At 38.4% G+C, this 27,726-nt stretch overlaps 1 protein-coding gene across 1 annotated transcript in view; it reads left to right on the plus strand.

Annotated features, from left to right (window-relative positions):
• Window positions 1-27,726, plus strand: part of EFHC2 (EF-hand domain containing 2) — a 138,716-nt gene that overhangs the window by 53,144 nt on the left and 57,846 nt on the right. Inside the window, exons 4-11 of the mRNA XM_045570435.1 lie at window positions 1,274-1,497; window positions 5,831-6,082; window positions 7,460-7,573; window positions 7,950-8,088; window positions 11,604-11,775; window positions 18,159-18,301; window positions 20,352-20,548; window positions 23,758-23,888. Of these exons, the coding sequence (XP_045426391.1) occupies window positions 1,274-1,497; window positions 5,831-6,082; window positions 7,460-7,573; window positions 7,950-8,088; window positions 11,604-11,775; window positions 18,159-18,301; window positions 20,352-20,548; window positions 23,758-23,888 (1,372 nt within the window). The remainder of the gene's footprint in view (window positions 1-1,273; window positions 1,498-5,830; window positions 6,083-7,459; window positions 7,574-7,949; window positions 8,089-11,603; window positions 11,776-18,158; window positions 18,302-20,351; window positions 20,549-23,757; window positions 23,889-27,726) is intronic.

The raw sequence follows: 27,726 nt of genomic DNA on the forward strand, positions 1-27,726 counted from the left end.
TTGGGTGGAGGTAGAAAGAGGCTACAGAGGAAGAAGAAGAGAGAAGATGGTGGTAGAGGAAAGAAGATTCTACAAAGCTTCAAAGCAGCATAAAGTCATTTATGTTTATAGGATCTGTAAATCGTAGTGTTGTCACCTACCATAATGCAGCTTATTACCTTATATTTTTGAGCCAAGAGTAGTATACATTTTGTGTAAACAATCTGCTTGGGGATCTTATTGCTTTGATTTTTGAAATAGTGACAGAATTATTCAACACACTTTTTTTTTTTTTTGTAAAAGGTGGAAGATGTAATTGGTCTGAAAAGAAACCAGAGTATATCAACACATACTTTTGAATGCCTATTGTGCTCAAAGCATTGTGCAAAGTGTTTAAGATACTATAGTGAATAAGTGAAAGAACAATTGCAATGGCAGCAGCTAACTTCCACAGAATGCTTATTATAATCTAATGCTAAGTGTATATGCATTTTACTCAATCCTGGCAATAACCATAAGAGGTATCAGATAATTTGCATAGCAATCTTAGAGTTAAAAAACCTGTCATTAATCACACTACTGGTGTTACATCAACTTCAGTGGCTTCAGCATTGAATGGCAGTGTACACACAGATGCAGACCCTCTGTTGGTGAGGATGTGAACCCTACACCCAGCACGGGAGGCCATGTAGCACCCGCCAACTCAGTTCAAGTGGATTTCTTCCAGTAACTGCCATTTAAGGTGGTTGGTGCTCACACCATCCAAGTGGTTGTCCCTTCCTCCACAATGTCATATCAGAGACCTCCCACACCCTCCCTTTCTCACAGCTTAGAACACAAGACCTAAAGAGACACACAGAAACTGGGAAGAAAAAGGCATCATTGCAAGCTGTTGCCATGGCAAACTCTTAGTGCCTTTTTTAGTATGCTCACATTGGATGAAAGTGACCATGCTTGTTCTGGAAAAAGGCATGATGACAGTGTCTGGTGTGTTCACTTTTTATGCCCTCTTCTTCCCTCCTACCCTTGTCTTTATGGTTTATTAAAGTACTTCCCTAGTACCACTTAGGCAATTCTAATAATATGTAAGACTGGTCAAATAACTGTGGACCTCAGAAGTCTCAGCTTCTTCTGGCTTCCTCAGAGTTTGAACATACTAATGCTGCCTCCAAGAAATAGCCCTTTGCCCAGATCACTGTTATAGGAAAGTATTTGGGGCTGTTACTGATATGTGCTGTGACCTCTTTCTTGTTAGCTGCATGATGAAACAATTGTATTTTATTTCACATCACAGGGACTTCCATCCGGCGTCACCGGATTCCTCTCCCACCTCCTAATGCTGAAGAGTTTTATACTATACATGATTTCAATATCAACATAGATGTTGTCTTTTATGGCCGGACTTTCAAGATTTATGACTGTAATACATTCACAAAAAACTTTTTGAAGAAAGTAGGAGTCAGACTGAACCCCCCGGGAAAGTGTCCAGATGATCCTTACACAAAGTTGCGGAAAGAGGTAAGAAGTTGATATATAGTGAGTTCTTTTCTTCAAAATGAGAATCCCTTCAGTCAACAGAGGGTATTGGTTACTTCTGATGCAGATGTGAAAGAACTTTGAGGGCAACAGTTGCTGGAGTTGTCCACTTGTTCCTTGGGCTGGAGGGAACACTGGCTGTCAGCCTGTGTTAGAAAGTCTCACTCACTGCCCCTGGCCACGCTTCTCTCCATGGAGACGTCCTTTCAGGCAGTAGGAGTCTTCAGTAAGCTACCCACATGGGACAATTTCTAAGAACCCGCAGTTGGTTTCGTTGTCTCTGACAGTGAATCCACACTTACCTGGCTTTTCTTTTCCATATGTGTATAGATAGATAGATAGATAGATAGATAGATAGATAGATAGAAAGAAAGAATATTTTATTGTTTTTTTATAGACAGGAAGGGAGAGGGATAGAGAGTTAGAGAAATTGATGAGAAACATCGATCAGCTGCCTCCTGCACACCTCCTACTGGGTATGTGCCCTCAACCAAAGTACATACCCTTGACCGGAATCGAACCTGGGACCTTTCAGTCCGCAGGCTGACACTCTATCCACTGAGCCAAATGGTTTTGGCATTGTCTTTTCCCATTTTAGTTCCCTAACTCTGGGAAAAATTTTTGCTTCTTTTCTACTGCTTTACTAAACCAAGCCTTGAGTACATCTTTTGCTTTTTTCCTTCTACCTTGGGACTCCCACCTCTCTTTATGGTGGCATCAGATACAGAGATGTTCTGGAGGAGTAAGGAGGGCCATGATTCTGATGTTACCCCATTATGAAAGAAAAGTATGACCCCGATTAGTGTAGGGAGGAAAGAATAAGTATTTATTGTATCACTGTTTTCTTTCTAAAGTTTTTTTTTAAATGACCCCTTGGTACAAATGTTATGTTTTATAAAATAATCTGAACACCCAAAAGGGTAAGTGTCATGTAGAAGGTTACATACCTAGTCAATGTTCTTTCTAGGATTTGAACTCAAATTTTTTGCTTCTTACTTGATTTTTATTATTGCCATTTGTTCTCATATATATATTAAATTGATTTCAGAGAGGAAGGGAGAGGGAGAGAGAGAGATAGAAACATCAGTGATGAGAGAGAAGGATTGATTAGCTGCCTGCTACACATTGCTTCTGGGGATCGAGCCCACAACCCAGCATGTGCCCTTAACCGAAATCAAACCTTGGACCCTTCAGTCTGAGCCGAACCAGCTAGGGATTCCTTTTTCTTATTGAAGTATGATTATACATAGTAAAATTCACAGAAATTAAGCATATAGTTGGATGAGTCTTAAAATATACATACACCCATGTAATCTATACCAAAATCAAGATATAGAGCATTTTTACCCGCCCCCCTCAAAGTACCCTCATGCCTTTTTCTAATCAGTCATTCTCCTCCCCAGGGTTAACCACTATTCTTTTCTGCCTCTATAGATTAATCTCATTTTTATTGTTTATAAAATTTGTAATTCATTTCCTTGCAGAAAGATGATATCCAAGTTAGAATAAAATTCTCTTTTGATTCTGCTTTAATCTCTTGTTAAAAACTGCATGTAGAATCATTCATCTGTTCTTGCCTTCTAGCCCCAGCAGAATTACTCTTTAATGTTGTAGGCATACAACCCTTCTGAAAAATATATATTGTTAATCCTGGAGTATCCAAGGTGAAATCTTTGTGGCATTATACCTGTGTACACTGAGTGGACAGATTATTATGATCTCTGAACGTATAATGATCTCACCACTCTTTGTGTGTATGTATGTATATTCACACACACACACACACACATATATGCATGTCATATATATATATATATATATATATATATATATATATATATATATATTGCATGAATTTGTGCATGGGTGGGGTCAGCCTGGCCAGGGACAGGGGACATGGGCCATTGGCTGGCCTGCCTGCTGGTCAAACTCCTGGTAGAAGGGACAATTTGCATATTAGCCTTTTATTATATAGGATATATACTGAATGGCCAGATTATTATGCATTCAGAGATAATAATAATCTGGCCACTCAGTGTATATTGTCATGCAAAGAGATTAGTGGTTTTGCTTCATTTTTATTTTTTCTAAATGTCCTAGATGAACGAGTCTAGATATATACATCTTTAGAACCAACAGTAAGAACCTAAAAGAAATGGATCCATAAGAATTCTCACCTTTTACATATAGCTCCATTCATTTAGTAACAGTTAACAGTTGGTATTATATGATAGTGATTGTGAATGATGATGCATTATATGAAATGCATACAGCACTGTGCAATTTCATAGGTTTATAAAGAAAAAATTCTTTTGTGCCAAGAATGGAGAATAAATACCAAGAACATCCTAGAAATGTTTTAAGTAATTTCCTTTCAGATTGGGAGAATTATTTTTGCATTTATTCCCTCGGGGAGAAAGTTCTTTAATAGATATAGAAATCTGTGGAAAATTAGGAGTTTAATAAGAAGCTTTTATATTGATTTTAATGCTTTTACTTCCCCAGTGTTTGCTTCATTGTTTAAATTTAACTTGTCCTAGCTGGTTTTGCTCAGTGGATAGAGCATTGGCCTACGGACCAGAGAGTCCTGAATTTTATTCCAGTCAAGGGCACTTACCTAGGTTCCAGGCTTCTCCTGGGCTCAGGCCCTGGTCGGGGCATGCACAAGAGGTAACAAATCAATGTGTTTCTCTCACATCAATATTTTTCTCTGTCTTTCCCTCTTTCTTCCACTTTCTCTAAAAATCAATGGAAAAGTATCCTCTGATGAGGATTAAAAACAAAACAAAACAAAACAAAATCATTTAACTTAAACTGAAAAGAGCCCCAATAGTATGTAAGCAATAATACATGTCTTAGAAGCCTTATAATGCTGAAGAAATATTTTTCCAATCAATGAAAGTAAAGGTTCCACAATTTCATTTAAATATCAGGGATAGCCAAAACTGGTTTGGCTCAGTGGATAGAGTGTAGATCTGTGGACTGAAAGGTCCCAGGTTCGATTCCGGTCAAGGGCATGTACCTTGGTTGAGGGCACATCCCCAGTAGGGGGTGTGCAAGAGGCAGCTGGTCAATGATTCTCTCTCATCGATGTTTCTAACTCTCTATCCCTCTCTCTTCCACTCTGAAAAAAAATCAATAAAATATATATTTTAAAAATATCAGGGATAATACTGGGGAGCCACTGAAAGGCCATTATGTCTCCCTCCTTTCTTGGGATAAGTCTGCATGTAGACTGCCCTGGACAGGTACAAATTTTTGAGAACTGACACACCAGATTACATAAATTGATGTGAAACTACATCTCCCTTGCCAATGAGCACTTCCAATCCCATTTGGTTACATTGGATAGAGTGGAGCAGCTTTGCTCCAAGACTGGGCTGGGAACTACCAATGGAGAAGAGTTGCACCAAGACTGCAGAGCTAGTGGTTCCTGGGTTGGGGGACAGAGCCCAGGCAGTGGCTCTGTGCTGACTGGGAAGTTTTCCATTTGTTCTGCTTCTGTTTCCATGGTACTTTCAGATCCTAAATATCTAAAGCTTTTGAGCAAAATGAAACCATGAATATATTTCTTCCCTTTTACCTTCACAAAAACCTTTGGATGAGTAAGAAGGATATTCAGATATGAATCTTTATCGAAAAGATAATTTTTAACTGAGATACAATTAACAGAGATGTATAGATTTTAAGCATGCAGATCAACATGTTTTGAAATATGTGTACAATTTAGTAACGAACATGAAAATCAAGATGTAAAATATTTCTATCACCGCTAAAAGTCCCCTAGTTCCCATTTCCAGTCAATCCACTACCAAGGGGCAATTACTATTCTAATTTCTGTCACTATGCATTAGTTTTGTCATTTCATAAACAAGAATTTGAAGTCTGAGAAGAATTAGTTTTTAAAAATATGATAGGAATAAATTTTAGTGCATTAAAATAATGTTTAATATGAAAGCTTCCTAATACTTGATTATATTTTAAGGTTGAAACTGGTTACATGTACTGGTTATAACATATACACACACACACACACACACACACACACACACACTGAGTGGCCAGATTATTATGATATGTGAACGCAAAATAATCTGGCCACTCTGTGTGTGTATGTGGATATATATATATATATATATATATATATATATATATATATATATAATCGGTTATACATCAGTGTTAGTTGAAATAAAAAAATATAGACTAGTCTATGGAAAATATATCTTTATGTTCTTTGGTTGCTTGCATCCCAGAGGTGCTTAGGTGCTTATACCCAAACCACAACTATTATGAAACTTTTCTTCATTTTCAGATACTAGACTATGTGCGACCATTACGTCCCTATGACTCATTCAACACACTGAAAGAGTTCCTTGAGTATGATGGGAAAGTTTTGCGCTTCTTCTGTATGTGGGATGACACAGCCTCAATGTTTGGGGACTTCAGACAACTCATCTTGCATTATTTCTTGGCTGATGACACTATTGAAATCAAAGAATTGCTGCCCCATAACTCAGGCCGGGATCCTATGTCATTTTTCCTCCAGAGGGGAAAGCTGCCCAAGGTGAGTGGTGGACACAGAACGACTTTTTGAGTTTGCTTGTGGGCTGAGAGACTGCTCACTCACTGGAATGTCATGTGTTATGACTATGTGATGACAGTCACCATACATTATTTCAAGAGTTTAGAAAACTTTCATATTTTGTGCCCTATATTAATATCCATCTTGGAAAGTAATGCAGAGGATGTGACAAATTGTAGTTGGAATATTCTGGGCATAAGGCAAATAAAGGGAAAATGTCAAATGGATGAGAAATTACCTATTCAGTCCTATGAAAGTAAATGACTCTCTAGTCAAAAAGTTGCTTATGGCCTTGAATGAGATTTTGGTCTTTGGCCTCTGTATCCTCCTGAGGAGATCCCATGGTATTGGCCTGTGTTGTGAATGTGTACACACACATACACACACACACACACACACACACACACACACACACACACACGAGTGACTCTTCTGAGAGTAACCACCAATCACCAACTAGCTAATGGCTAGCAGCAGTGACAGCTTTGCATTTTCTCGTGGGGGAAAGATACAGTAGTGGTAGGTGTTCCCCTGGCACCCTAAACATCTTTTGAGAAAGCAAGAAATAAGTACTATGTGGTTACATGAAACTGAAGATAAAAGCCTGGCCCCAAGTCCTGTAGCTAGTAAGTGGTGAAGAGACAGTTTGTGTCCAAATGTACTGTTTTTCTATGTTATGTGGCTTACTTATGCCCCATAGATAATATATTCACACATTTGCACTTACATATTATGTCACGCATATCCAAGATGATTCACATTTCTCATCTGTATATGATAAACTGATTACTGTGAATCTGTAAGTTAATTAAGGTATTTCCTGAAGCTTATGCAACTGCTTGGACCACCTCCAGGGTGTATAGAACTGAGGAGTGTTCTGGCTCTCTCCACGCCATGGTTTCTGTTAGAAATTGACCACACTCTGTTCTTGCTATCTTACCACACTGTCTCTCTCAGCCAGCAAATACCTCTTGGGTTCAGGATCCGGCGGGATGCTAAGCAGAGTAAAGAAAATAAGGCAAGGCATGGCTTGTATAATAGCTCAGTGAAGGGAAAAGATGAAGCAACTAGAGAACCACAAAAAGTGGTTTAATCCTGCGGGTAGGTGCTATGGAGCATTGAATTAGGGACAGGCCAGTAGAATGGGAGAGGTCGTGGGGAAAGATGAAGTTTCCCAGGGCTTTGATGGATGGGCGGAGGATAGTCCAGCCTGCAGGGGATGAAGAAGCACAGGGACAGGTAGATAAAGTAAATGTCTTGTTTTCTTGCGGATGACCATGCAATGCATATTTCCCACTTGAGCCCCTTTTTGTATTTAGAGACTGTCTACCACACCTTGCTTTGGTTTTTGTCTTCCAGTATGGCCCACCTGGAGTCCATCAACCAGGAGACGTAACAGATAGAATAGTTCTCAATGTGTATAATGGCTATAATGTAAGCCGAGTGCATGGCTACATGTTGGATAAATTCAAGGTGAGGAACCTTATTTTATTACTGTTTCAATGGGACATCCCTGGAACCTGAAATGTGGGGTGAGTTACATATTCTTCCCTTGTGAGACTGATTGTGAGAGAAGTTAATAAGTGTACACATTGCATTGCCATTTTTCAATAATAACCATGCTTAAGTGCATATGTAAACATATGCTTTGCATTGCTGTTGAGTAGCACTGCATTGCTAAAATAATTTTTTTAAAGTTAGTATCAACTAGTTGTCTTTAGGTTTGATTTAAAAAATTTGGCTATAAATGATATAATTGAGTTTTTTAAAATTTCTTTTTTTCCTTTGGTAAGGGTTAGATGTTTGGAGGGTCTGTGGTGTCAGTGTTGTGTTCCTTTATTTTCATTAGGATTCAAAATTAGTACAAGACTTTTACAAAGATACTGACCTGACCATAGGAGCCAGCATCAATGTGTGGGGAAGAAAAGTGCTCCTTTGTGACTGTGATGAATTTACCAAGACTTATTATAGGACTAAATATGGAATTCGTAAGTGATGCATCTGTCAATTAGAAAATAATGTTGAACACTTAGAATTGTTGTTTAAAAATTTTTTTTAAATCTTTTTCTCTAGTTAAGATTTTACTATATAAACTCATATAAAAAGTAGTTTATGCCTTTAAAGCGACTATAATATGAGCATTATGCATTTGAACAGAAAATTATGCAAATGTAAATTATGATGCATTTTATAGTCATGCTGGCTTTTTATATTTCTCATAACATATGTTTAAATCTCCCACTTAGCAGACACTATTATTACACAACATTTCTTGAGTAACAACAGTGTACTTAATGTAACTAATGACTAGAAATTATATGCCTGATGCGGGCTAGGCGGGCAATGAATAAATACTCTCTTAGACTCTTTCTATTTGCTTTCCCTGAGTTTTTGGTAATGTTAAATTAATATACTTAATGTTCTAAGTTACTTTTGACAATTTAATTTTGTTTATAATTATTCTGGTTCTAAATTCATAAGAATGACCAAATTCTATGCAGTATATTTTGGTGTTCTTGATGCCCAAACCAGGACAAAGTCCCATTAATAATTGTAGTTATATTGCCTTCCTTGTCCATAATTGTGGTCAGTGGAATACCTGGTGTCTCCACTCTATAATGCCACAGGCAGGAAGTCATGAACAAGCACCAGCAACACAGCTAGGGGCCTCCCTAAGAGGAAACCAGGGAGAGATTTCTAATGCACTGTGAAACCTGGTGCTTAGTACTTTCTCTTAACCAATGATACCACAACATACTTGGGGAGAGAAAAAATGGCAAACAGACTAAGAGAAGGAGTTGGCCACAGTCTCAAGAGAGGTACTTGAGTAAGCTTTCTATTTATGTAGAAGCAGAGGGCTTGATAGAAATCCAAGAGATATCTGTACCCCCATGCAAAACCCAATCTGATTATTAAAAAGATGATTTTTTAAATGCATTTAAGATTTCTAAGGAGAAGGTGATTCCATAGAATTCTTCCACAAAATGGTCTATTGTGACCTCTCTTCCCCCAACTAGGCAACTTGGTCATCCCACTGGCCCGGGCTTACTTGTGGGCTGTATCATATTAATCCCTCATTATTTCATGTGGATGAACACGGACTGGCAGATGGAGACCTGTCGGACTTTCCTGTAGCATGAAGGTTGGAAAAGACTCCAGAGGCTCCAACAGGTGTTTCTTTCACTGAAGGGACAGGGATTTGAATGTAAACTGTTTGTGCTTAGAATTCTTTCCATGGGTTATTGTGGGTTTTTTTGTTTGTTTGTTTTTTGTTTTTTTGTTTTGTTTATTTTTTTGTTTTTTGTCTATAAGAAGACTTTCTTATTATTAATTATTAGTGGCTGGGATAACCAAACTAGCATTGCCTATCAACACTTAATAGGTGGTGCTGACATTAAGGATGAGCAAAAACTTAAAGCAACATTGATATGGAGTCACCTCTAGCCATCTCTGAACTCTTGGTGCTAGAAACAACAGGACATCCAGGATGAGAGTTTAATGATCATTTGAGCAAATTAGCCATTCCAAGATATGGTGACAGGGATGAAATACTAGTCTCACTATATGGCCTCAATGGAGTTAACAGTTTTACCTCTGTTCCCTCCCTTATGAAGTGAAGAGGATTGAGAGTTTGATGATGTCTAAGGATTTCTAGCTAGAACTAGAAAACTATGGGATTTTATAATCATTTGACTTCAAAATGAACATCCCATCTAAATCATTTGACCTAGGCATTGGGTACAAGTAGGCTTCTTCCTTTGCAGGGGCCCTAGTTCAAGCTCTGGGCCTAATTTTGTCTTAATAATTTGTCATTCTTTGTCTTGAAGAGCTTCTCCAAATTATTTAAGCTTTAGGTCTCCTTAAACCTGGGTCTGTATCTGCTTCACTAGAACATACAAAATCATCTTTGAGGTAATTAAAGGCTTTTCCTAGCATTGTTTCCAACTGAGATGGCAATTAGTAAATCACTGTGAATGAACATTAAGATTCCTTTTAAAAATAAATCACATCTCCGGAAATTTATTGGAACCTAGTTGTTTGCAAATAGACATTCAATATACATATTTTTACAAGTTGCTTGGAACTAGAGGAATCAGACTATTTGAAAAACAGATGTGTCTCAAAGATCCATCAGTGTCAGTTTAAGAAGATATTTGGGAAGATGCTTTGTACAGAAATGTATACTTTTTCATTCATTCACCAAATATTTTTTAATACCTGAAAAATGCAGGATGATGGAAAACCAAAGTCAGGGAACTTATTCAGGTGCAAGTACAAAGCATTGTAGCGATTACCCAGGGAAATTATATCTCGAGTCAGAATACCCAAAAAGGTGTATGTGGTGTTAGGTCAGGCACGAGGAGTGAACAGTTCTCAACTTTTATACACTAGATGGCACTGTGGGTGCAGAGGAACACTAAATTGGTTCTTTTGTTACCTAAATCTGTTGCAAAAATTATGTAGTTGAGAAAACAACACTGTGTTATGAAATCTGTAATTATACAGGAAAGTGTAGAATGCATTCTTAATTACTTTGCTATTCAATATGTGTTCTCTTTTGGTTAGATTTCTCAGATTAATATGGGGGAGTATGCTTGAGAGGAGTTCACACAAAGGCTGTGAGGAAGTCTAAGGAAATGTGAACTTTTCAAATTAGAATTAGAAATAGCCTCAAACCCTTAACCTTTTAATCAGTATAAAAAATGTCCTTTAATTTAAAGAGTTAGTTTGTCCTGGATGACAAATTATGCACATTTTCAATTACAGAGGTGTGCACTAAAGCTGGATTCTTCCATCTATTAGAACTTTGGCAATGGAAAAGGAAATCATTGCTTATATGAATTTCTTTCAGTTACAAATGACACTTTTTTAATACATGGTAGTCCTTTTGTGGGCAGTGGCAAGAGCAACCTGGAGCAGTGGTTGGTAACAAAAAATTTGGTTTTTGTTGAACTAGATAGTGAAGGGGTGTGGTCTGGACTTGAGTTGAGGAAAAGGGAGAGGGCTTACAGTGTGTACAGCAGGAGGGGACAGTGGATGGGAAAGGTAAAGGCAGAATAGTGAGGAGTCTATCCTGTTTGGAAAGGAATTTGATTAGTGAGTGTTGACTAAAGATATGAGAGAGCTAAACTATAGTTTAAAATATGGAATGGGTGGAATACATTTCTAAGTTTGAATTTTCACATCACTGGAAAAATCAGGATGAACAAAAATATTCAGAAATGGGATGTGATAACAAAAGACAAATGTTTACTTATTTGACATAGTTTCTTTTTTTTTTTCTTCCTTTTGAACCAATGACGATTACTGAGTGAGTTCTGTGGTTTTTGTAAACATGATTGAAACCTACCCTCACAGGATTTTGCTGTGTTTTGTTTGAAAGAGTTTAAAATAGTCTACAAATATCTCCATGTTCATCTTGAAAACATAACAAACCTTTCAAAACAGCCATAATCAGAGCAAAAATAATATTGATGTTTCATTTGCCTTTGCTTTGTTCTAGAGAACTTTCCCTCAATTCCATGCAAGCCTCCAACTCCTCCAAAAAGAAAAAAGGAATTTCCACCTTATACTGGTTTTGGTTCTGAAGAGGATTCTCTCCGTTCTTGCATAGGCCTTGTGCCCATAGTTCGTCCTGATCTGGAGGCCTTCAAGAAGAGCATGGAAAATGATAGGTGCTTGATGGGACCATGATTTTGGTTTGATCTTTTCCCAAATGTGTTCAAATATATACTATAGTCTCCAAGATGATACAGATGTTCCTCAGCTCATCTAATTTAAAGTTCAGGAACAAGTTATAGCTTTTTAATGAAGTCTATTAACATGCAAATATTAACAGGTTCTTACTTGAGTGGTTATATTTTTTCCCCAGTGTTACTGAGATATAATTGGACATATAACATTATATAATATAATGATTTGCTATGTGTATGTACTGAAAAATGATTACTGTAGTGAAAGTAGTTAGCATTCAACACTTTACACAGTAATAATTTTTTCCTTGTGATGAAAACTTATGCGAGTTACTCTCACAACTTTTAAATATACAGATATTATGGTTAACTATGGTCACCGTGTTGTATATTAATGACATCCCCAGAAATTATTTATCATGTAACTGGAAGTTTGTACCTTTTGATCATCTTCATCTAATTCATACATTCCCCACTCCCTGCCTCTGGCAACCACAGATCTGATATCTATTTCTGTAAGTTTGGTTTTATTAGATTCCACATATAAGTGAGATAATAAGTATGTCTGACTTATTTCACTTTGCATAAATGCCCTCAAGTTCCATCCTTGTATCAAACGGCAGGATTTCCTTCCTTTTTAATGGCTGAATAACATTCCATTGTACATATGTGACATATCTTGAATTTTCTTTATCTACCCATTTGTCAATGAACACTTAGGTTGTTCCCATGTTTTGACTATTATAGACAGTGCTGTAGTGAACATGGGTTGCAGATAATTCTTTGGGACAATGGTTTCATTTCCTTCAAATATATATGCAGAAGTTGAATTGCTGGATCATATGATAGTTCTATGTTTGACTTTTTGAGGAACCTGAATAGTGTTTTCCCTAGTGGCTGTACCAGTTTACATTCCCTATCCTGTACAGTGCCCAAGGGTTCCCTGTTTTCCAAATCCTTGCCATTGAGTGATTATGAGTGGTTATTTTAATAAGTGTCACATGGAAGTACCTAAAATCATGCACACACACACACACACACACACACACACATGAGGCCTGATACATGAAAATTCATGCACTGGATGGGGGAATCCCTCAGCCCAGCCTGCCTCCTCTCACAGTCCAGGAGCCCTCAGGGGCAGGAGGTGACCAGGTGATCAGGGGAAGGCAACACACCCATCACACCTCTGCTGCTGCCACTGCCAGCAGTACAAGCTTTGGCTGGCCCTGGTTACCTGAGCCTCGGGAGGCCCTGAGCAGCTGGGCAGTTGCCATCTGAGGCTTGCCTGTGCCTTGAACTGGCCCTGGGTGGCTGGGGGGCTGAGGGGACTGGGCGCCACCATCCTGTGGCTGTGGGCACCACCATCTTTGAGGGTGGGACAGTTAATTAGCATATTCCCTCTTTATTATAATAGATATATATCTACATTGATATACACATATGTGTGTGTGTGTGTGCGCGCGTGCGCACGCGTGGTATTTCCTCATGATAGTCCCTAGGAAATGGTGTAGAGTAGGGGTCAGCAAACTTTTTCTTAAAGGGTCAGATAGTAAAAATTTTTGGCTTTGCTGGCCATATGGCTTTTGTCATAACCACTTAACTCTGCAGTTGTAGGTGAAAGCAGCTACAGAGACCATAAACAAATGTGTGACTCTGTTCCAATAAAACCTTGTTTATGGACACTGACACTTGAATCTCATATAATTTTTGCCTATTAAAATATTGTTATTTTTATTTTTTCAACCATTTAAAAATGTAAAATCCATTCTTAGCTCACAGGCTATATAAAAATAGGTGGCAGGTTGTACTTGGCTCATAAGCTGTAGTTTGCCTACCCTTGTCATATAGGCTTCCATGATTTATGTGTTTTTGAGAATGTTATTTGGAAATTAATGTGGTTGTTCTTTTTCAATTACAGTTGACATATTATATTAGTTTCAGGTATACAGCATAGTGATTACACATTCATATAATTTACAAAGTAAATTTACCCAGTGAGTCTAGTACCCATCTGACACCATACATAATTATTACAATATTCTTGACTTACATTCCCTATCCTGTACTTTATACCCCCTGACTATTTTTACAACAGGCAATTTGTACTTCTTAATCTCTTACTCTTTTCATCCCCCCTCCTCCCTCCCATCTGGCAACCATCAAAATGCTTCTGTATCTATGAATCTTTTTCTGTTACAATTAATGTGGCTTTAATTTGAGAGGTTTAGCTGAGTTTAGTAACCATAGGTTGTTCACGTGGCTGAATATAATTTCAAAAGATGGATTTGTAAAAGGTTTTCTAATATACATGAGGAAAAATCTGCCCCTGAGTCATACATATAGAAGATAGGCACCTCCCTTATCTACCTTTTTGATGTTTCAGGGAGAGAAGGCCCTGGAGAAAGAAGTTGGGAGGAAAGTGGTAGGAAAATGTTTCAAATATTTGAAAAGGATGTGGGGTAAATATTGAAGTCCTGTTTAAGAAAAATAAAGGGTCAGGAGGACCTATGGAGAAAAAATGATGAAGGGAACATGTAGTTAGACCAGGAGAAGGAAAAGAAAGAGACAGCACCCTGAATTGGATAACATTTATGGAGTCAGATGCTGTTGTAGAACATTTTGAAGTAGAGAGAACAATAGTTTTTCTCTAACTGTAAAAATGGTGAGAATATATTATTAAGAGCTATAAAGAATGTCTAACTGGCTGTCTATGATGTCCTTTGTCTTTCAAAAAATGATCTTTTATTTTTGAGGACTTTAGAGTTTTGTTTTCAGTATTAGAAAATATGATTCTCAAAATATGGCACCCATACTTATTAGAAATGTTTAATTCTTGTGCCACATCCAAAACCTACTGAGGCAGAAATCCTGAGGGTAGGACTGGTATTGTGTTTAACCAGCCCTCCAGGGGTTCTGATGGGTACTAGGGTTTGAGGAATACTGATTTTGAGAGGGACACTATCCTCCTACCTTATAGACAGCAGTGTTTACAGTGGGATTGCAGGGCAGGGTTTTTTATGGATACTTTTCACTAACTGCTGTTTTTTAAGGGCAGCTACCCAAAGGAGGCAGGAAGAAAGAATATCCTTATTATAAAAAGAGAGGGACATTTTCTTATAAGTAAACAAGATGAAACATGATTCAGGGTGTTTCTTTGGAATCCAGGGAAAAACAGTTCTTTCTGGGTAGTTGCCTTAGTCTCTCCTTCTGTCTACACCGTGGCAACTTGCCCACAGAGCATTGACTCTAGACAGTATTCCATGTTCTTGTCATGTTGTTGTGGCTAGAGGATGGTGGTACAAACACAAATGTCTCTAATTTTGTTTCTTTCTGTCCACTATCCATCTGTGCCAGGAATACACTGCCCTCAAGCTCCTCCTACACAGTGACCTTGTTTCCATAGTAACTGGCACATTCAGCTGGAGACTTATACACGAGTTTGAATAATCCAAGGTTTAAAACTGTGAGAACCTAAGAAATATGATCTCACAAAGCATACAAAGACCGGTTTCTTAATGCAAATAAATAAACTGAATTGAGACATACAATTGTATATAGCAGATACTGATTATATGTATTGCTAGTAAAAATTTACTGGGTACTAATTGTTGGATGAGGTTAATGGTGATTTGATTTGAGTCATTAGAGGAAATAGTTTTGAATGAAAGGATATGGCATTTTTGATAGGAAGAAGACCTTCATTGTCTGGATAAAAATTCACTGTGTTGTCCTCTGATTGTCTAGTCTGACTTGGAATAACCAGAATTATGTGTTTCTTGCTACACTAGGCTACTTTGTTCTCAGTTTATTAACAATGCTTTGCTGATCACACCAATAATAATAATAATAATAATAATGATGTTAATATCACTACTAATAAAAAGCAATTTGTAGTTATGATGTGCTAACTATTTTATAATACGTGATCTTATTTAATCTTCAAAACAGCCTCATAAGGTACATTCTTTACATGATGAAATGGAGGCTTAGAGAGGCTATATAATTTGCCCAAGCTCACACAGCTAAATTTTAGTTGAAGTAGCTTTAAGAAAAAAAAAAAAATATTTATTTATTTATTTATTTTATATATATTTTATTGATTTTTTATAGAGAGTAAGAGAGAGGAATAGAGAGTTAGAAACATCGACGAGAGAGAATCATCGATCAGCTGCCTCTTGCACACCCTGCCTGCAACCAAGGTACATGCCCTTGACCGGAATCGAACCTGGGACCTTTCAGTCTGCAGGCCAACGCTCTATCCACTGAACCAAACCGGTTTTGGCTTAAAGTAGCTTTTGAATCCAGAAGAAGTGTGACTTCTAGCATTCATCTGATTTGTGTTTTGTTTTGTTTTTGTTTTTGCCACAGACTTATTTCAGTGTGTGGCAATTGCTTGATAATGTAATTGTGATCTCCCCTTAGAACAAGAGTTCCTTGAGAGCAGAGACTGGCTTTACTGCTTCCTTCAGAGTTCAAACAGTGGGGACTACATACTAGGGACTCAATCAATATTTGTCCAGTAAGAGAAGGAATGATGCCTAAGTGATTAAATAGAATAAACATTCAACCTTCTAATTCTTAATGATGGGATAGAAGAGACAGATGGACTTCCCATCAGGATGGTTATTATCCCAAACTTGTGTTTTCATAACCATATAGCATAAGAGAAGGGGACCAAATCTGTTTGTTACTTATAAATCCAATTATGTACTAGATGAGGTCTATCTGAAGCCTGGGAAACTAGGGACCAAGAAAACAGCAATGGAGATCTGGGCTGCCCTGGGATAGCCTTCCAAACTGCTACTTTCCATCTCACATGAGGCCTCAAACTGGAAATCTTGATGCCATGCTTTTGCACTCCTGCTTCCTTGGACAGTCTGAGAAAGGGCCAGAGAAACGCACTTTCTGCTCTGCGAATTGGAATTTTTTTTCTTTCTTTTTTGTAAATCATTGTGACCACAAGGAAGGAATGAGTTTCAACATAGGAAAACTTGAAACCTCCCTGCTTAGAGTTGTGACAGGGAAGTGACGAAGTACATGGTTTATTTTACTCTATGCTTCCTTGAGGTAATTATTTTGATTACCAAAGACCTCCCAAAGGGTTTAGGATGTGTTACATATTCCACATTTCACTAGCTGATATCCATAGACATGCTTCTGCGGACAGATCATGCGTTAATTTCTTCAATGACAAGACAATTAGCTTCTGGAATTTTGACCCTAGACTTTGATTCCATCGTCAGTCTACTAGATTATTCTATTCATGCATAGAATTTTAAGTGCAAATTTCAACCTATATGGATTGTATAGCAACTTTATAAAAATGATGTAAAATTGTTACAGTAGACAGTGATTCATAAGATGCAGCCAGAATACAGATTTGTAATAGCTATGCACAATATGGGTGGTAAGTGAAATGATATTTAATATAGCATTTGAAAGGGAAAAGGTAATTTTTCCCTGAAAGGAATTTGGGGAGATGCTGAAGAAATGGGGAAATGACTCAGGGAAGAGAGGGTGTGGGTCTAAAAGAGAGAAAAGAAGGGACATGAGAAAGTGGGAGGTGAAATGAGGATGTGACTCCAGGACACCATGCTCATGCTCAAGAATGAGGTCAGGTGCTATTCTTCTTGCTGACATGATTTTTGTCATTCTGACTAGCTTTGTGAGTAGGGAACAACTGTTTAATGCAGCTTGTTTGAGTAATGTGTTTATGGCATTTGTTTTGGGTACATTTTCCCAAGGTGTTACTCTGGACATCTAAAGAATAAGTAGTATTTTAATAAATGGAGAAATTCCTATGGATATAAATTTAAAACCTTAGTAAGAAGATGGTTGAACTTTTGCAACTTCAGAGAATTTAGCCTACTATCTTAAAACCATAGGGTGAAGGGGTCAAAAGGTACAAACTCCAAGTTACAAAATAAATAAATCATGTTGTACACATGAAATGAATATAATGTTATATGTCAATTATAACTCAATGAAAAAAATTATAGTACACCCTTTGCAGGTTTTATTTTTTTATTATTATTATTATTTGTTGTTAATTATCACCTGAGGATACTTTTCCATTGATTTTTAGAGAGAATGGAAAGGAGGGGGAGAAACAGAGAGAAGTATTGATATGAGAGACATGCATTGTTGGTTGCTTCCCACACGTGTCCTAATCAGGACCAGGGATAAAGTCTGCAACTGAGGTACGTGCCCTTAATCAGAATTAAACCCGGGACCCTTCAGTCCATGGGTCGACACTGTATCCACTGAGCCAAACCAGCTAGGGCAGCAGGTTTTATTTTATATACATAATGTATGCAAGATTACTTGTGTAATGCCATAACCCTTATTTCTCTTTCATTTAGCTATGGCAACGAGAGCAATACACTCCGGTTCTTTGCAAAAATGATTAAGCACCAATGTGAAGATGCGGATAGGCTGTTTGTCATTTCATATTTTCTTGGCAATAACACACTTTCAGTCTTTGAACCCATAGAGAGGAATTCAGGTAAGAGACACCTCTCATAGCAATTTCCTTAGAACAACTAACTGTCTCTTCACTTTGAAAATTAGGAAATATGATCTGGTTTTATATACTAGATGATCTAAGATGCTGGTTTTCACTTTTTTGAACCAATAATGCTTATTTTACAAAGATCTCTAGATGGTAAACCGGACATATAAAATGGTGAAAGAGGAGCAGTTTTGGTTGGCTTGGGACTGGGGGACTTGGGATGCCTCCTTTTGGACACTACCCACACTTCTGTGGCTTCGGAGACACCTCTGTGGGAAACAAGGGCTTTAAAATCATGGACTGGCGGCCACCAATTTCACTGCCAGCCAGCAAGAAAAAAGGAAATCTGTATTCTTAGTAGCACCACTTACAAATGTTTTGCTTAATTATAAGACAAATACAGTATAATCTTCACAGTCCATTTTCTTTTGGTTTTTCTGTTTGGTGAGGCTGTTGACATGGTTCTAGCACTCAGGCCCATGGAATGCCTCTACACATTGTGCTTATACGGTGGCCATTAATGAGGAGAGCCATTGACTGTGGCTGACTAAATGATGGAGATGCATGGCTCTATTGTTTTTTCCTAACATGTTTAAAATTTTTATCTGCTGAAGACATAGGTTTGGGTAGAATAATCAGTGGTGTGTTAGTTAGTAGGCACTCTAAAAAATTTAAAGGATCTAATTTGTATCATTCTCCAAATTCCCTGGTATAAATGGCCAATGGCCAACCATGGCCAATTTCAATTTCAAGAAATCACCATTTTAACAACTGGCTTGCAAAATCTATGGTAGTTGAAAAGCCAACCCTTATGAGCTGGTTTGAGTCACTTAGCACACCAATAAATAACGAATAATTTGTATAATTAAGTCAGGCTTTACAATGATTTGAATAATGGATAAAATCTTGAAATATGAAATCAAATATGGGTGAATATAAATCATGCTCTTAAAGGTCAAAAAACAAACTTTATTTTTCTAGAATGGGGAAGATATGGTCAAGCAAATTGCAGCATATATAAAACAGAAAGGGTGCTGATTGTCAACTGTAAGCTTACTAATAATAATAGCAGCTGTGATTGAATACCCACTATTATCTTCACAAGAACTTTATGAGGTTCAGTTTTGTCCTCTAAGAGGCAAACCCCAAGGTGGGATTAAATATGCAAGAGATTTATTAGGGGAAATGCTGATGAGGTGCATTTTTATGGCCTCAGAAATGTTATTTCCATTTTATGAATGAGAATTCAGAGAGGTTCAGAGGTCATCAAGCAAGTGAAAAAGCCGGGATGGACTCTAGCTCTGTTTGGCTCTAAAACCTAGCCTTTCCACCACCTATGGTTTCTGAATATGGTAGGAGGCATGTGGTAAAGCTGACCCCAAAAGCTCGTCTGGTCTCATTTAATTCATAGGTCTCAAGATTTCAGTTCACTATCAGAAGATACTGGAGTTTCATATTCAACTAATTCTGTTCACTGCTATTCAAGAAGTCAAAAATCAAATAATGCCATAGGGAGCAGATGAAATAGGGAGAATTCTGGAAAGCAAGAAGTATGAGACATTGATAAAAGAAGCAAAGATATTTTGCCCAAGAAAAAAATGTTAATCTGTATGTCAGAATAGGTGTAAGACATCATCTGGGTCAAATGAATGGAAATAAGCTCAATAAAGGAATTTTCCTTCTGGTATTATTCAAATAAGCACTAAAATTATTATCTTTCTGATGTCTCAATTCTTAGTCTGCTGCTGGCATATAGTTGGAACTTGCTACTGATAAGTGTTTATTTAAATGTTTGGGTTGGGAAGGAGGAAAGATAGGAAAGAAAGGGCTGGAATAACACGCCACTTGTTTCTTTATATTCTTACCTAGGGAGCCTCATTTCTTCACCTACTTTCCCATTCTTCCTTTCAGTCTGAGAATAACAGGCACTATGAATTCACAGCTAAGTTGTATGGTCTGTGTTTGAGTACCAAGAAACTCCAAAGGCAAGTTGTGTGGTTCTTTTGAGAATAAAGCCTACTCTAACTTTTCTCTTTTTCTGCAGGGTATACTGGTGGACTGTTCTTGAAAAGACTACGAGTGAAGAGGCCTGGACAAGAAATTTTTAAAAGTGAACTATCAGAATATATCCAGCCCGAGGAGCTGTACATTGGAGCCAGACTGAACGTGAACGGCTACCTGTTTATTTTGCTCAATGCTGATGAGTACACCTTAAAATACATGGAGGAGAATTCAGATAGGGTGACTTTACTTTGTATAATTCTTCACTTGTCTGTCAGCACTCTGAAATCTGTGTTTTTCTTTCTCCAGGCCTTTTCTTCTCCATCTTGCCACCCGTTTTACATTGTGCATTCACACATGTGGGCATGAATAATGGATCAGCGTGACTTGGCCACAGGTCCTGTCACAGAGGCCCGGTCTCAGTCTGCTCTGTTTACATGCTGGGTCCTTTGCTGCCCAGCATCGCAGATGCCAGGCGCAGGCAGGAGGCAGGCCCAGGGTTGAATCAAGTTTCCTGAGTTTTCTGCTGACGCCAACAATGTTTTCAGAAAGAAATCCGGCAACTATAGGAAAGGAAGAAAATGTGGTGCCACACACTGTGTTGTCCCAGTTAATTGGCACAGGCCTAGAGGGAAGGCTAAGACCTGAACAAACAGAATCCCCTAGGGAATCCAATAGTTGCTGGGGTTGCAGCTTCCCATAACAGGAGCCACCTGAGGCCTAAATTAGAGTTCAAGGACAAATTGGCAACAGTGAGCTCAAAGAGTTTTTTCATTTGGGATGAGATGGCAGATGGATACTGTTATTAAAAGTACTATTAGGCAGTGCTCTGCAGTAAAAATAACATGTTGATAAAATCTTGATTTTAAGTGTGGACTAGTTTGGCATGCAAAACAAACACTTATATTTAAGGATCATTTCCTAATATCGAAAAATCTATCTAGAAGCAATTTATTTGAAAAATCTGCCAATTTTGTTTCACTTGTACATAAAATGCTCAGGGGCAAGTTGCTAAGATCAGTTTCTCTGTGTGTAGCGTATCATCCATATTCGTTTGGGTCCTTTGAGAAGCAGATGCCAAGGCAGATTTAGACGTGTAAGAGATGTATTGGAAGAAATTTGTATAAAGGATAAAGGTAAAGGAAATGATTAGGCAGGGAGAGCCTTCAGAGGTCTGAACTCCGAGAAAGAAGGAAGAAAGGAGAATGGATCAGGAAGAGCCTCAAACATAAAAAAGCTTTGAGAATTCTAGATCAATGGGGAGCCAAGAGTAAAGACTGCCCATTAGAAAAGTCCCATGTCAGGCAGGATGGCCTAGCTCTGGTGCCCCCATCCTGCTCAGTCATTGGTGGGAACAGCCTGGGAAGAGTGTGGCCTCAGTAGGAGCACTGAACCAATCTTGAAGGTATAGCACCTGAGGGCTATGACCTAACAATGCTCTTCTCTGTACAGTCTCCAGGGCTCTCACACTGTCTTCCCATTTATAGTGTTAAGAATTCGGGTTGTTGTTAAACTGCAAACCAGTATCTTTTTAAAAGCACTGAATTCATGTGAGAGGCTCTGTAATAGAGCAGTCAGATTTTTGGAGACCAGTAGGCTTGTCTTGGACTTTAGACATATAGCTTTCATGAGCTTCACTCTCCTCATCTTTGAAATGGGAGTAGCAAAATCTCTCTCTCTCCATCTTCACCTGAGAATATTTTTTCATTGATTTTTAGAAAGAGTGGAAGGAAGGGGAGAGGGATAGATAGAGAAGCATTAGGGTGAAAGAGACACATAGATTGGTTGCCTCTTGCATGGGCCCTGACCTGGGTAAGGGATCAAGCCTACAACTGAAGTATGTGTCCTTGACTGGAATAGTACCCAGGACCCTTCAGTCCATTGGCAGATGCTCTATCCATTGAGCCAAACTGGCTAGGGCCAGTGTCTCTTTTATAGACTTCCTATGAAGATTAGATACCATAATGTGTGTGAAGTGCTTTACACTTTCTGGCCCATAGCAAGCTCAATCAATGTATAATTTACTATCTATTGTAAATTAGAATTCGATATTCGAACACTATGCAAGCCTACACCTTTCTATAAAATACAGTTGACCCTTGAACCACACAGTTATTAGGGGTGCTGATCCTCCCACACATAGTTAAAAATATGCACATAACTTTTGATTTCCCCAAAACTTAACAACTAATAGCCTAATATTGACTGGAAGCTTTACCAATCGATAACACAAACAGTCCATAAACATATTTGTATGTTATATGTATTATATAGTATGTTCTTATAATAAGTAATATAGAGAAAAGAAAATGCTATTAAGGAAATCACAAGGAAGAGAAAATACATTTACATAATTTACCTTTAAAAATTCAGGTAGAAGTGGACCCATGCAATTCAAACCTGTGTTGTTCAAGGGTCAACTATATATATTATATATATAATGAATATATATGTATATATATGTTTTTAAATTTTATTTTTAATTACAGTTGATAAAAATGCATATATATATATATATATATATATATATATATATATATATAATATGTAGACATAAATGGCTTTTCTCTTTTCAAAAAGATAAAATCAGGGTTGGACATCTGGTATGAGCATCCCAAGTGAAAACCTCATTTTAAAACTGCCCTTATCAAGGATATTCTAAGCAGAGAAAGATAAATATACTCTTTAATATCAGTCTGAGGAGTCTTTTCAAAAGAGCACATGGATCCTATCATGGAGAGAGATGAAAGTAAATGTAAAGCAAGGAGGGAATGGCAGGCTGCAACAAGTGCCAAACCCTCAGGTGGAAGAGGGAGGACTGTATATAAATTATCATCCACATTACTCTCATATTTAGTCTTCTAATATTTTAGCTCTTAGCTGTAATTAGTTACAACCTTATGCTTTACTGCATTGACCAAGGAGTATTCTTACAGAGTCAAAACTGAATCACAGAGTGGGAGGCAGAAACTGGGGGATGCCTGGAGAACGAATGAAGGGGGATTTCAGTGTGTATGTGCCTCTAATACCCAGCCTTGTTCTGTTAAGTGCATTGTGTGCTGGCCAGCAGTTTCGGGGGCCCACTCTGAAGATATGGAGAAAATGGGGGTCCTCTTATCCAATTTTGAATCCCTATTCTCTCCATTACGGTCTTCCAATATACTAAGCTAATGTCTAAGTGTAAAGGGAGGAAGCTAAGAAAGAAGTAGCTGTTGTTTTCTGATTCCTGTGGCTTGCCATACCTCCAGCTCACTCTTAGTCCCAAAGCCTTAACTGAAGAGGTAAACATATAGTCATTCACGTCTTCTCTGTGTTGATCTCCATGGAAAGACACGCCCAGCTAACTTCAGATTCACAGTGTGAAGTCTTTTTTTCATGCCATCAGAAAGATTGGGCTGCCTATGTCTCAGGCATATTTAAATATCTATTTTTTCTTTTCTCCCTTCCAGTTTCCTCATAGCAACCTTGAATGTGCCCTACAAATGCTGAAAGATGAAAAATCAAAAGCCAGAGAGATCAAGCAGGTATTTAGGGCTGTTGATTGTAATCTCACAAAGACGGTGGATTATAATACGTTCAGGTAAGCCATACTCTGCTAGCAATAATCTGTTTTTCCTTCAAGGTTGTTCAAAGAACAGAAAGAAAAATTTCTTCCCTGGTGTTCTCTAATTAATACGGCATGCTTTTTTTTTTTTTTTTTTTTTTTTTTTTTTTTTTTTAATAGAAATTGACAGTTCTTTGCATTTATATTACTGTGTGGTCAAGTTTTGCTCATTTCTAGTAAATTCGAATGCATTTACATATAAAGAAGTTTATAGGTGAGAACAGAGAGACAAAATATATAAAGTCATTTCGTCACATTGTCTTGTGAATCATGATGTTGAAGGATCAGAGGAATGACAGGAAGGGTGCATCTCAGGGAGAAAGGCAAAATAAATGGAGCCAAATGCATATCTCCAAAAGCTGGGCAACAAAGGAGGGACATATCCCTAGGAATGACATCCAATTGGAAAAGAGAGTGGAAACTTTACTGATTATCAGAGTAAAAGTTATACTATGCATATCACTGTGTGTATGAATGTTCACACACATCTATGTATTTTGAAAGCAATAAAGAACCTAAAAATTGAGGAAGATATATGACAGTAATTATAGAAATATTATAAGGCATCATGAACAGTAAAGATTTCTCTAAGGTACAGCTGAATGCTGAAGGGACTGTTCAGTGGCTGACCTAGGCTCATTTCCAAACAGTGGAAACACAGGGAAATTCAAATTCAGGGTCTAGTAGAATTGTGAGACTTCCCTTAGTCTGAAAACAAAGTGAATGGAGTGTTCAGGAGAATGTAAATTAAATCATGGGTGGAGGACAAAGGAGACTTTCTCTTTAGGCTGAGAATTCTGGCTCCTGAAAACAATTGTGGCTGAAAGCTGTATAGGAAACTGGGCTCGATGCAGTCAAGATGTGAGCTGAGAAATGAGGAAGTGAGCCCAGGAAAGGGTGGCAGGGAGGTCTCTCCAACTTTGAGCCTGAAGTCACCTCTTGCATCAAAAGCTGGTGACCTGAGCCCACCATGAGGCCCCAAGTGTCCCAAAAGCTCATTTGTTTTTTTAACAAAGCTCTTTTGTTTTTCTAAAATGTTCTTTTGAGAGTAACAGTCAGAGGACATATTTTTATTGTTTAGAATTCCCAACCTTCTGGGATCAATAAGAATTTATAGTTCTTTGTTACTGCTCAGAGTAGTACACATGTTCATGGCCTTTTGCAAAATAAATGGAGACAGAATAGAGAACAAAGATAATTGCTCAGGCCATAGACTAATGGCAAGCAGTAGAGGAGAAAAGTTTCCATCAGAAATGAGGGAATGGTTTTCTTTTATTATTTTGTATCCTTTTATGAAAGCATCCATTCTCCCAACCCTCTAGCAAACTCTATTGGAAAGTGAGTTTATGGGACTTTGGGGGAATCACTTAGGCCAGGCAGGAGATGCAAGGAGGAAAAGTTGCTCCACAGATGGAATCCTGACCCTAATTGAGGGTGGAATAAAGGATCACCACACTGGTTGGAGGATAGCCTTAAGGGATGTATGCTCAGAAAGAACCAGCTCATGATCTCTAGGCCCTCTCCTGGCCAGAAATTTCTTGAGATGAAAATTAGATCAGGTTGTGCCTGATCTTGAAAAACCCTTCAGTAGCTTGCCATTGTGCCTATAATAAGATCCAAACATTTTACTGCAGCTGGCAGGGTTTTGAGTGATGTGACTCTCTTGTTTACATTTCTGGTGTCATCACTTCTTTTTCTCCAGCACTGTTCTCTGGCCTTCTTGGCTGTCACTCAGTTTCTCAAACACATCAAGGTCTTTCCTGGTTCTAAGCCTTTGCCTTTACCTCTCTCCTTATTTCCATCTCACTAGAAGAATGCTTTTGTAGACGTCACCATTTATTGAATACTTACGTTGGGCCAAACATCATGCTAAGTGCTCTTCATCTACTATCCATTGGTAGCTCCTGCTGAGTTATTTGTTTACTTCTCTGCTTCCACAATTGGCTCCTGCCAAATACAATAGATGTTTGTTGAATAATTTAACAAATGGTCTTATTTCTCAAGGAGCATTTAGCCTGCAGTTTGCAGCAAACAAGTAAATAATTGATTACTTTGCACTGGGGAAGGGCAATCTGTCTCTGACTGTAGGGGAGTCAGGGAGAGCTTGGCCTCAGCTTCATAAGCCAAGTGACGTGGGCAACTCACTACCTACCTGCACCTCATTCTTTTGTCTGAGATCCCTTGTAGGCATTGACATTCTGAAACTCTTAATGTGTAAGTTCATAAGTACACTTGTAAAATGTTCCCTTTACAAATCCTTGCATTAAAATAGTAGTGTAGGCAGACAGAGGCAGCATTGTGGTACAGGCCTCTGGACCCCATCTCTGTGGCTGTGACTCTCCCCTGATGACATACCTGGCACCCTCAATATATAATACACCCGAGGACTCAAAGATTGGAGCTGCTGCTCTGGGCAGAGGTTCAAGCCCTGGGTATTTTTCTTCTCAGAGATTTTCACATCGTCTTAGGGAAAACCTTGAGAGTAGGAGCTAATAAAGTTCCTCTGTCTAAGGTGCCAGGGTTGATAATGGATTATTGGATTAATGAATGGCTTTCCTGAGATATTTGCCTCAAAATTGACTTGAGAGAATGCAGGGACTAGGGAAAAGAAGGCAGTTTGGGGAGGGAATGCTTTTCTTCTGCTTTGTGGCGGCCACTAGTTCTGCCTCTAGGCTGTACCTATTTGGGACCATTTTTTTTTTTTGGTCTTTGAGATTGACGTGTATTAGAACTGCTGATTGTTATCCAAAAATGCAGAGTCTTTCTCTGAGTCTTGGATACCTGATGGGCAGATTTCAGCAGGGAGCCAGGCAGAGACTAGGCTTGTCAGGGCTGGGCAATTGGGAACATGGGCAGGGCAAGGCTTCCCATTGTGGGCCCAGGATTCTGAACCACAGACAGTAGCAGCAGCAGGCAAGGTCCCATGCCAAGGATGATGTGGCCAGTCCCTCCCTCTGGCCACCTCCATGAGCCTTGATCTATTTATCAAAGATAACAGCCACCCCATGTAGCTTGTGTGTACTTTGGTTTGCTGGTACTCACCTCTTCTCCCCACCTGGGTAGAGCTCTCAGAGGGAAAGGTCTATGCCCAGTTCACCCTTGTCTTATGTTTTTCCCAGATACCTTCAGTATCGTGTCCCAGGCCTTAGTGAATACACTGAGTGGCCAGATGATTATTATCTCTGAACGCATAATAATCTGGCCACTCAGTATATATCCTATAGAATAAAAGGCTAATATGCAAATTGTCCCCTCGACCAGGAGTTTGGCCAGAAGGCAGGCCAGCCAACCACCCATGTTCCCTCCCCTGGTCAGGCTTGCTGGATCCCACTTATGCATGAATTCATGCATCTGGCCTCTAACACACACACACACACACACACACACACACACACACACACACACAAAACTGAGTGGCCAGATTATTATGCATTCAGAGATCATAATAATCTGGCCACTCAGTATAGTGAGTTATCACACAGTTCTTCCTCAGACCCCCATTATCTATGGCAGGGTCAGGAATTTTCCTTTGAATATTTATGTAATAAATTCCTAAGATTTAGAGCCTCGAGAAAATTTTCTCTTGTAAAACTAAAATTTATGCTGAGCGAAGTATAGCATAACGTAAATCCATCTGATTTTGGACTTGCAGAACTAAATCCAAATCTCAGCTCTGTCATTTGTCAGCTTGTTGGCTTTGAGTAACTTGCTCAACAGTGTTCTCAACTGTAAAATGAGGATAATAATACCTATGACATATAGCTGTTGTGATGAATACATTTGATACTGTATGCAAAGTTCTTATTTTAGCACA

The sequence above is a fragment of the Pipistrellus kuhlii genome, unplaced genomic scaffold, assembly GCF_014108245.1.
Source record: "Pipistrellus kuhlii isolate mPipKuh1 unplaced genomic scaffold, mPipKuh1.p scaffold_m20_p_32, whole genome shotgun sequence".
Taxonomy (NCBI): Eukaryota; Metazoa; Chordata; class Mammalia; order Chiroptera; family Vespertilionidae; genus Pipistrellus; species Pipistrellus kuhlii.